Source organism: Paramacrobiotus metropolitanus, unplaced genomic scaffold, assembly GCF_019649055.1.
Source record: "Paramacrobiotus metropolitanus isolate TYO unplaced genomic scaffold, Prichtersi_v1.0 Parri_scaffold0000057, whole genome shotgun sequence".
Classification (NCBI taxonomy): Eukaryota; Metazoa; Tardigrada; class Eutardigrada; order Parachela; family Macrobiotidae; genus Paramacrobiotus; species Paramacrobiotus metropolitanus.
The window spans coordinates 144,364-155,588 of record NW_026570277.1 but is presented as its reverse complement, the minus strand read 5'-3'; the positions used below and the strand labels follow the sequence as shown (position 1 = coordinate 155,588).

Genomic DNA, 11,225 nt, shown 5'->3' with positions numbered 1-11,225 from the left:
GTGTGGAAAGAATATTAAGAAATCTCTCGATCTTGCATTGTTATTATCCGATTGTCGACGAACGATTGTCAATATCATTAAACCAAAGTACATGTACCAATATTACATGGTGCAGACACCACGTAAATATTGTAAGATGTAGAGACGCCTCTGCAGTTAGCATTATACGGGAGTTGCAACAGGAGATAAATATGGCACAACATCCGAACGAACTCAGCGAAGCCATTCGGATTAAATTTAATTAATTATTGACGTATACTGTGTACTGCCCGGACATCTTGGTAAACCGTTTTTGACGTGAACAAGTAATGGAGGCTTATTAATATCACTGATAAACAAGTAGACAAGTCCGCAGACAAGTATAAATCAGGGCAGTAAAATACGTTAATTATTTTATACGAGTACTCCGCATACTTCTAGTGCACAGGCTGGTGAATCTTTGTCCCAATTTCACAGCCAGTCCAGTAATCCAGACTCCAGTAACCAGTTCATGGACATTCCACAAACTAAATTTTAGGCAGTGGAGATAGAGCCTAAAATAGCAAAAGTTTTAACAAAACTTTAACTATCATACTAACAGATGGGTCCACTTTTTTACAATGATGACCATCACACTTGGGGCAAATTTCCTCAATAAATCCCGCATGGATGCGCGGTAGGTGGCATTCAAAGAGAAAAATATAATCTGAAAGCATAAAGCGTTTGTTCGGTAGAAAGTAGAAACACACTAAAGCAACACGGTCATGCAACTTGCATTCTCCTTTGTGATGCAGCGCGGGATGCGTAGAAAGTGCTTCACTTACAAATGTTTCGCTCATATTTCATTTAAAAATGTATTAAAATCCATATTCATAAAAAACCAATATAAAAAACCAATTTTCAAGTTAAATTATAGTGTACATAATTATTTTGTTTTTGGACTATAAAGGTAGAAGTAATTTACTGGAAGTTCATTACGAGGAGGATTATGGTTGAGTCGGTAGCGCAGAGCTGCTGCAAGTTAAACTGAACACCCGTTCCGTAAGCTATTGACGCAACAGTCAACCCTGAAATCTGACTGATTGGTGACTCATCTGGAAATACAGGAGCCGATCGAAATGAAAAAATTTATCCGCTTTCGGAAGAAGAATTTTGCATTTCATGTTTAACCCTTCTACTACCAACCAACTTTGGCAATTTCAAATACCACGGGGGCAACTTTTAGTATTAGCTCACAACCGACTCCAGTAAAGAGCCTCGTTAGCAGTTACTCGTTCGCTACCGCACGCAGCAGCGGCTTGAGAACCGATTTTAATTCTGCGCTGGATGTGCACCTTACATGCTCCCGAGTTTCATATGTTCCGTATAGTTGAAAATCAAGGATTTTCTTTGTGAACAGAAATGCAGCATGAGAAGTAATGCGGCGTGTAGAATGCGCCCATGTGTCTCAGCGCTTTACCCAGCTACCGACTAGACTGTAGTTGGCACTAGTCAGCTTTGTCGGTCTGGACCTAGGAAAGTTTGGTTGTTTTGAGGAGCAGAAAAGGGATCAGACAAGATCACACTTTCTAGTTATCGTGAAAAGCTTTTGTTCGTAAATTTATTGGCCCCTTACATCTGGCTTCGCGGCGCGCGTATTATGTTATGTCATGCCGATGTACAGTGCCCGCTGTGGTAAAGTGCGCGGCAGACCTACAGTATTATGCGCTACTTCAATAGCGATTGTGCAATAGTCTGCTATTTTCTATAATGTTATTTGTGAAATGCGTATTTCACATGCGCGTAGTGCTGGATGTTCGATGCCTGTGATTTTTTTTACCAGAAAATTTTTGATTTTGTCAAAAAAATTCCTTCCTCTTTTTGCCCTGAGAAATTTCCTTCCTCCTTTTGACCCCAAAAAATTTCCCTCCTCGAAACTTTCCTTCCTCCTTTTGACCACACAAAAAAAAATTTCCTTCCTCTAAAATTTCCTTCCTTCTTTTGACATTGGCCGACAGGCTCACGGCTCACGAATCAAACCTTTTTGCCGGCAAAAAGGTTTGTTAACTATTTTGACGGGCAGAATGGCTGACGGTTGGCAAATATGCCTTGCACTACTATCGGTGCCTGTTGCAAATAACCATTAACCAATGTTTTTTACTTGAAATAAGGATATTCTGGAGAATGTATATTCTGGAGGTTCCATTGGTCAGAACCTGGAGAACCACTCGTGTCCTGACCAAATGTGTCATTCCTATGGAACCACTTAATGTCCTAACTTGGACGTTCTATGAAATATATCGCACAAGTCCAGTACTTCTCATAAAACTGCATCATGATTTGTACTAACATTTGTAACGGGTACCTACGCCATTTAACGGGCTGGATATGAGAATCCTTTACCTTCCGCTTTCTCCTTCGCCTCCGACATTTGAGCGACGCGCATTCGCCTTCACCTTCGAAGAAATTTTTTATATGTTACTACGGGTAGTATTCTTGTGCTATTTTTATGTACTGTAGAGTAACCCTGCACTTGACAGCTTTGTACTGTATGTATTTCTTGTGTTTTTTCCTATGTTCTTATTACGTATGTTATTCTTTTGAATGAAGAACAGCATAAAACTAACATGAGATATACAAAGAATAACAACCTTAACATAAAAAAATAAACGTAACTTAGGAATACCATAAAAATAACGTGAAAAACATAAGAACAACATGGTTTCTATTGAAATTTATACCGAGATTTAACTGAAACAAATCGTTAACAGCCTTAATTATGTAAATGACACGGATGGCGCCCGGTAATCGATACTATACCCCGTGGCACAGCGTATCTTCCATGCTTTACTTACCGAATGCTAGATCACAAATGTAGAACTGGAGATACAGTGCGTTGTAGTGACAATAGCCCACGGTTTAGAATCCGAAGACCCGGACTTTGAGGAATCTCTGGCTTTAGACCAGTGAAGGCGCGAACACAGAGCCCATAAGTCAAGAGTTCCTTCTCGAGCTCCGCATTTGGTTTCACGGCCTTCATTCGTAACGAGTATTTCGTGGCACCACTCAATGGCTTAACAAACAGAGAATTTAAAAACATGAACCTGTTTCCCATTCAGCGAAAACAGAATTTGCCGCCTAATCGTCGTGACTATGCACATTATAACGCGATACAATGTGTGTACTAGATTGTATTAATGCATGGCCGGAAACAGGAACACTCATATTTCTCGCAAACGACGCGCCATGTAATCCGTGGAAACACCTGTCCTCGTTCTTTGTGTGTTTCGCTGCAACCAAGCGGAATTAGCGGAGCCAGAAGCTCCCTCGATTGAAATTGTTTACGACTTACCGACTCTTCGAGAGCGTAATTAGTTTCCGGTAGCAGGTCGTTCCACTTCTGATACACATGCCCCCTGTAGAAACTCGTAAGAAACCTCGTAATTGGATTTGAGTCATTATTTCCTGTCAACAAACCTAAACCCGATCGGATAATTATATCAGTAACTGTTAACTGGGATACTAACCGTGCTAAATTTCGCTGAACACAATACTGACATCAGCTATCCGCCGCGAAGATGCTAAACTCATCCAGTGTTGCGAATATCTCTAGCATCAACAATACCAGTGAGTTTGAGCATGTGAAGCTGATTATTAATTATATCCTAGCCGTGGTGAGCCCTTTGGAATTATGCTATGAGGTTTTAATTGTTGGGTTGTTTCTATCGTATCAGCGCCTCCGTACCCCGTTTAATGTCTATCTCATCAACATCCTGCTGTGCTTCACCACGTCACTTGTAGTAAAATGCGCTAGCTTATGGCACATACTGGCTGCGCGCGCGCTGGGTCTTACGATGAATGACACAGTTACCTGCGGACTGCGCATGTTCCAGGAAGGCGTGCTGGAACACCCGGTAGCGGCTGGTTACTGTCTGGTGGCTCTCAACCGCATTTGGACCGTGACCTTTCCGATTTCCTACCGAACGTTCCACACCGCCCGCTTAGCCGTGGTCACCTGTGTGGTGGCAATTACGCTGACCGTCGCCTTCCGTATGCCATAAGTACCGCTGACTTTGGAGGGTGCTCCCGGCGACGTTGAAGTGCCGTGTCTCGTACCATATCGTTCAGCACCTATTTATTCTGCTATCGCCAGGCTGGTGTTTATACCCGTTTATGTGTTGTTATTTGGGTCGCCAGTTTATGTCGCCGTCATGCGATACCGTAAACGCCGAAACATTACCGGTAGTAACCGCTAGATTTTATAAAACTGATGACCGTTTGCACGAATTAGGCTGACTAAATTGGAAATGTTTCTAGGTGAAAACGCTGGATCGGGGCGACAATCAAGCAGCAGTTTCAAGACTTATTTTTGGGCGACTCTAGTTCATTTTGTTACATGGAGCTATCAGGCTGTGGCTTAGTATTTTTTCCCTCACTGGAGACTGCTCAACGAGATTGGACTACTGATAGCAAACCTTAACACAGTTTTGGATGCAACGCTTTTTGTCCTATGCGCTCCCATGGCAATGGGAATCATTGCCCGGAAATTAGGCAAACAAAGCAAAACTGTGCGCGTATCTGCCATGGCACTGCGAACAAGAACCCGAACTGCATCGTGAACAGATCGAAAAAGTACTGGATAATGTTGATGATTCAAAAATGATTCAAAAACAGACGGAAGCTATTAAAAGGGCACCGGATATGCATTTTCCTGGGGAACGGGCACGATGGTCTTCTCATTTGTTGGTACACAACAGGCAGCGCTTGACTTTGCGAAATCGGCATTTATTGGCTCGGCAAAGGCATTTATCCAGCATGCTCCGACAATAATGTTGCAAAGCGCAGTCAATACACAGGCAGTTATTCTGAGCTCACCAGATTAAATAACTGCGACTTTTTACGAAATCTCGTGCAGCTTCACGACACTTAACCGTTGTTTTCAAGAGCCAGCGCCATCTCGTCCCACTTGGCCGTGCTCGTCGTTAATATCCCGTCACTTAATGCCCAGCAGCTCAAGCACTTCAACTTGGTAAAGGTCAGTACCAGTCCAATACGGTAGTTGCGATTAAAACAAAATAGCAGAATCGGGTTAATAACGGCATTCAAGAGCATAATGAAGTAGACTAGACCGGCAATACCAAAGTTTTCATGATGAACGAAGATGTCCACTTCGCCCATAAACCGAAAGACGCAGTGCACTCCTACTGGGAGTACTACGGCCAGCGTGATGGCCAAATATAATCGGCTTGCTCTGTACTCTTTACTGCGAAGAAACGTACGCATTCTGCTTGTGGAAGTGCATAGAAATCGTTCGGATGGCGGCGATCCCTGTAGGATGGATGCCCTGGAATCCAGTAAAATCTGCGCTCGATTGTACATATGCGTCAACAGCCTTCCATATAAAACTGTTACACTCAGCAGCGGGATCACGTAAAGCAAAAGAGTTGTCGTGTGGTACAAGACGGGGCGTTGCTCGATAAATACCATATCCTGACAAAAACTTCCAGGGCGAGCAACTAAAAACAAAATCACGATGATTTATCTGTAATACAAGAAATCCTGAACAACGGATGCCAGATGCGTCGGAAATTGACAAATCTGCCGTCCGCGGAAAGATCTTTCGCCGTACTGTCTGCTAGCCTGATTTTTTTACACGGCCAAAACCTTTGAAGTGGTCAGATGCGAACTTTCATTCAGACGGTATGTCGAATAGAAGCATACTTCGAGTGAATCCGTCGTTTGATGACTCTCACTATTCGGTTCAGCTATCGGATCATTTCATGTGGAGGTTAAGTTTTTCACTCGCTCTTAAGCTTTTCAACTGTTATCTGTTGCTCCTTCCCGAATTCGTGATGTTTAACGTAAGATTACTTCAGCCGGGATGATAACTAGAGCAGAACAAATGCATATTCGGGTAGAGCTGAGGTGGGCAATGGGCAATTGAGCATGTCACATGCATTATGCGTACGCACTTTTTTTCCGCTGTGCGGAATGCAGACTTACTTTAGCGTTTCATTATTATCTGCTCTTCGTTTTTGCTCAACGCTAATTTTTGAAACGTTCAGCGATCAGTTGAAAGAAACGCAATCTGAATCTATCTGATGTCAGATCGACAGATACGTAACGGGTCACATGCGAGGCTGGTGTTCGGTTGGTCGAACCGATAAAAAGTGCAAATCAGCTAACCGGCCACCGTGGCGCGTTAAGCCTTAAGTCGATCTGAAGTTGTATGTCGAGTGATGCAGTAGCTGAATAGTAGTGTATCAGTAAGCAAAGGACGGATTTAATCGGCGTACATACTTATCTTCGTACCCTGACCGCAAATTTATTCTCAAAAAACCCGTGAAGTCGCAAATGCACAGTCTCAGCCAAGATCCCGGTCCCTTTTCGATACAGCCTTGTCACAGTATCGAAAATCGTGCCCATTAGGTGGGCAGTAGGCGGGCAGAATATCTGAACGAGAACCTACCCAGTAGGCGGGCAATTCGCCTACCCAGTATGCGGCGGATAATTCTGCCGGATCAAGCGCCAGCATTTTGTCGTCAACCGTCAAATTTTCGGGAAGGTCGTACAAACTCTAATACCCCTCCAAAAATTTTTAGTACCATACTCGCATCATTTGTCACGGAAACCATTCTCCTATCGCTTACCAATAGTCAGGCAAAAAGCAGGGTAGTACGTTATCGTGGTTGCAAGTATCAGGAGACATGTGACTTTCTTGTTGTTGATCCATTTTCTATGGATCCCTGGATGCATTGTCTTTATATATCGAATAATGCAGATGACGGTTACGTGGAATACATCGGCGCTAGCCTCACATCTTTCTGGAAAGCCACGGTACATGCTCGCTGGCCACTAAACGGTGTCGACGCCGATGTGTCGATGTATCCCCAGATAAATGCATAGCCTGAGGTGGCGATGGAAGACACACCACTTAACAAGAGATCAAAAAGACTAATCGAGACGAAAAAGACACCTATTTGCGTGCGCAGCTTGGAATGGCACAACTGCCAGAAGCCAGCAGCTATTTGCTATGATAACCATTGCCGAAACGATCGTTAGGAGCAAATCCAATACGCAGTGCACTGATGGAGAGCCATCCTTTCCGCTGACAGTAGGCGGATAAGTCGAGTTACCGAATTCTGATGGCTCTTTCATTTCCTCGCCCGAATTCCCCATTATAAATCACCAGATTGCAAACCCCAATGGAACTCGCTTATATTATATTAGAGGGAGATACCGGATGCTGGGCCCACAAACCGCTTCTATAATATGTATACAAATCATTTGGTCGTATACGAGTACAACACCTTTCGCTTAAGAATGCTATAATTAATGCGTTAAATCAATGCGAAAAAGTGTACTAATTTTGGGAGTTTGCAAAGAAAAAGGTGCAGCGGATCCATGCCGGTTTGATACATTAACTGGGCCATCTCCGTTAATCGTAGGTTTGGTCATTGGCGTATGTAAAAGGAAAACGTTAGTATGATAAGGTAGGTTGTGACGTACTAAAGCTTTGAACAGCGCCGATCCGGATGCTATTGACTAAAAACCAACTGTATTTGCATAGGCAATACCACTCTGTACTCAGTTATGTATTTGTACTCAGTCTCAGGTCCTGTGTAAAAATTGTCACATCTCTTTTCACTTCCAAAATAACTAAGAAAGCAACCCTTTTGTGGTTAACGGTAGGAAAACCAGCAGCAGCTGTTGCAATACTTCCTAAATTTTGTTGACTTTTGAATGAAAAGCAAACAATGTCGAGTTAAAAACTAACGGAAATGTTGCTGCAGTGTCGTTTTTACTGTTAATCCGCCGTAACCCACATTTTCCTAGCCTTGCCAATTTTAGCGTTTTATTTAGTAATCAGTGAATTGATACTTTTCGTGAACCAAACTGTCCGAAACTGCAGGTTATGGTGCAGGCAGCATTATGTACCATCAAGCCAAATAGCCAAATAACAAGGACGTAGCATGTGTGCAGCATGACAACACGAATCTCCAAGTACATGCTTCTTACAAGTACGTTGTTGTAATCACCTTGCTAAACTTTGGACATAATAATATTATATCGCTGATTTCCGAAATAAAGCATGTACAATGCATAGAACACAGATTCGAGAACTACTTAAATGTAGGGTGTAGTAATGTACAAGTAAAATAATGTGTTTCGATACTATCCTGTTGATTTCGCTATCGTACATCTACATTCTACACACGTGTCTTTATCGTTTAATAAATGAGAGACAACGAGGATATTTTCTTAGCATTTAGATCGGCTGTTCGGGAATAATTAGTGCCCGATGTTGTTTCTCTTGGCAGCTTTGCTGTGATTTTGTTAACAATGAATTAAATGGTTTAATAAATTTTTTTAAGCAGCCGACCAGTCCTGATAAAACACGAGCGGACAAGAAGCGAATGTGTGCAAAACTCCTTTAGATTTGTTGTTGGACAGTGGACTTAAAGTTAATACGGGTATTCTAAAATTCATAATTAGAAATTTGTAAATTTAATAATAATTTCCAAGTCGTCGCCAAAAAGCAAAAATCTATAACAGCTTTTATAATAAAATTGACACTTACAAGCACAACCCATTGGTTGCCCCCCGGAAACATGAGTTGCAATGCTTACAAATCAATGATAATTTATTGCCGAATTTCTAATCAAAAATTAGCAGTACACAAATAAGCAAAATTCACTACTGCCAGTAAAGTTTAATTGATCACTTAACGTCGCTTCATGACATTACTGTATTATGCGCGCCTAAAAAGCGCACCTGAAAAACGGTCACCATTGCACAATCTATGTACCAGTTTTATGATCTTGTAGGGGAGTTGCATACGATTCTTTGGCATTTTGCTCTTGACGCCATGAAGCGGCGCTACTGGTTTCATGTAAATAATAATTCGACGTGTCTTTTACCGGGCATATCATATTATGCATTTAATTCCGTTTACCATCGCTCATGCTAATTGTTTAAGAACATCGGCATTATAAATGAACCTGCACTAAAATCAGTGCAAAAGGCGATTGTACTAGTTATTCTGCCACGAAAGGAACCCACTGTTCCGGCACTCCTTGTGGATAACTGACGTCAGGCTGGAGGTACACCACTTGTGGGATTTCGTTGCCTTTCAGCATTTTGCGCCCGTTTATTCCCGCAGTAACTGACTGACCCAAACTACAAACTAAAATAATACTTTGTAGTCCCAAGAAGCTCCAAAGGATGGCTTTGCCGCGGGCCCTTAAGACTGCACACTCTTTCCAGTTACCGCAGTAGGTACCACTGTCGTCATCATCGCCGGCATGAAAATAAATGTGCAGGAGAAATCCAAGCACCACGATCAAGGATGCTGCCATGATAGTTGACAAGATGCTCATCACCAGGGTGGTGAGAAGAAGACATCGGCGGGAACGCGACGATTGCCCGCTGGGTAACGGTCTCCCGGCGGCAATCCCCAAGGAGCCCGTAATGATGTAAAAACTGCCGATATAAAAACCGGAGCCAAAGAGGCTGAAGTACAAGCTGTCCGAAGTCGGAATGATGTTGAAATCTAAACGGTATTTGTTTTAGAAATGTGCCACGGCGAAGCAAATAGTTTTCTTCGGCATTTTTACTTACTGACGATGTCGGTGATAATCATAGCCGCTCCAAACAGCACCTGCAGTATCCCGAGTGCCAGAATTGGTTTATGATTATACTGCAAAGACATTACGGAGGGCGAGGATGCCATTCCGGCTCTGATATTCTCCATGCAATGCTTGCAGTCTGAAAACGAAATTTAGTTGCAAAATATTCTTCTGGATAAGTAAACACAGTATAAGTACTACAGGTACCTAAATTTTCTATTTGCCTGAGTTTTTTAGCGGCTTTGCTCGCTTGTATGTTGCGTGGTATCGTATATTCATTTCCATCGTTGTAAATTATCGCGGCATCTAGAGTTAAAAGCGCTTTTATCTGTTGATGAATCGTTTTTGCATGCAGCCGAAGGTTTGCCTAATTAATGCCTACTGTAGTGAAAGCATGCAGCAAACATGCAGCGGAAGTGCAAAGACCGGTATATGGGAAAACCCTACACGGAATACTGTATCATCGAAAATAGTTTTAAAACCGCCTTTTTCTAAACCGATGTACGTGTTTTTTCTCGACATCACTTTTATATCATCAAACACTCAATGCCTCGGACCAAACAGTGTTACTACAGATAAGCTAAGTGAGCAAACGAACAACAGAAACCCCCCATGTGGCGTTTCTGTAACTTTACGTTTTCCATACATACCAACTAGAGCTGGGCGCAGGGCAGGGATCCTGTCCTGATCCTGCAGGATCCTGTCCCTGCAGGACAGTTCCAGGGTAAAATGCTGCCCTGAAATCTGCCTCAGGTTCAGGGTAATTAAACTGCCTGAAAGTTCAGGGACAGGGCGTAACTCAGTCCTGCAGGAACCTGAATTTTTTAAAGAAAATTAAAGTTATCGGAATTTCAGTTTTGCGGAAGACAAACATGGCACCCGCAAGTTGACAATTGCGGGTGATGGCTGCATCACGCGCTAAAAGTGCATAAAAACACACTACCTCAGTACGTTACACTAAAAATGCGCGCGCTACGCGCGCGTTAGCTCGTTTCGCTACTGTCTGCTCATCGACTTTCCGATGTGAAAGTGCGGAAAAAATTTTAAAACTAAAATTTAATTTCAACACGCTCAGGTTTTCAGGTCAGGCTCAGGGTGAAGGGCATGAGGTTCAGGACAGGTTCAGGTTGATCGACACGATGAGTTTCAGGGACAGGACAGGTTCAGGGAGAGAAAAATTGAAAAAGTACGGGTTCAGGGCAATATAGCCGTCCTGTTCCCAGCCCTATTATTACCAACCGAAGTCCTTTGGCAGAAAAGCGCACTAAAAAAAGCAGGAATACGGATGTCACAGAAGAGTACCGCATTCTTCCGATGGTCGGTATGTAACTGCTGTTGTGCTTGATGGCAAATCAGACTACAAAATTTTACGAGTACCAACTACAAAATTTTACGATAGATACAAAATTTTACGGTTATGCAATGCAGGCCCGTACCCGGCTGCGTTAGTCATATACATGTATGTAATGAGTGTCGTTTTAAGCTTCCGCTCCTTTGTACTTTACCGCTCCGGCGACTATCAACTAATAGCAAAACAACTAACGTTAGAAGTATCCGGGTTTACGATGACAAAAGTGCAAATCTTACTGCAAATTTTGTTAGCTTAATTTTCGTGATTCAACCTAGGTGGCGAGTGAC

The 11,225-nt window shown here is 42.7% G+C and overlaps 1 protein-coding gene across 1 annotated transcript; it reads right to left on the bottom strand.

Annotated features, from left to right (window-relative positions):
- Nucleotides 1-8,884: 8,884 nt before the first annotated feature.
- On the bottom strand, nucleotides 8,885-10,895 carry LOC129592950 (uncharacterized). The gene is made up of 5 exons (XM_055489109.1): nucleotides 10,890-10,895; nucleotides 10,238-10,402; nucleotides 9,795-9,893; nucleotides 9,580-9,726; nucleotides 8,885-9,511 (listed from the first exon to the last, which is right to left on the bottom strand). The coding sequence occupies exons 4-5, from the start codon at nucleotides 9,710-9,712 to the stop codon at nucleotides 8,997-8,999; spliced, it is 648 nt and encodes a 215-aa protein (XP_055345084.1). The 5' UTR covers nucleotides 9,713-9,726; nucleotides 9,795-9,893; nucleotides 10,238-10,402; nucleotides 10,890-10,895; the 3' UTR covers nucleotides 8,885-8,996.
- Nucleotides 10,896-11,225: the final 330 nt, after the last annotated feature.

Coding starts and splice junctions, on each gene's coding strand:
- LOC129592950 (XM_055489109.1), bottom strand. CDS start 9,712: ATGGAGAATATCAGAGCCGGAATGGCATCCTCGCCCTCCGTAATGTCT. Junction 9,512..9,579: donor GATTATCACCGACATCGTCA/GTAAGTAAAAAT, acceptor AATACCGTTTAG/ATTTCAACATCATTCCGACT.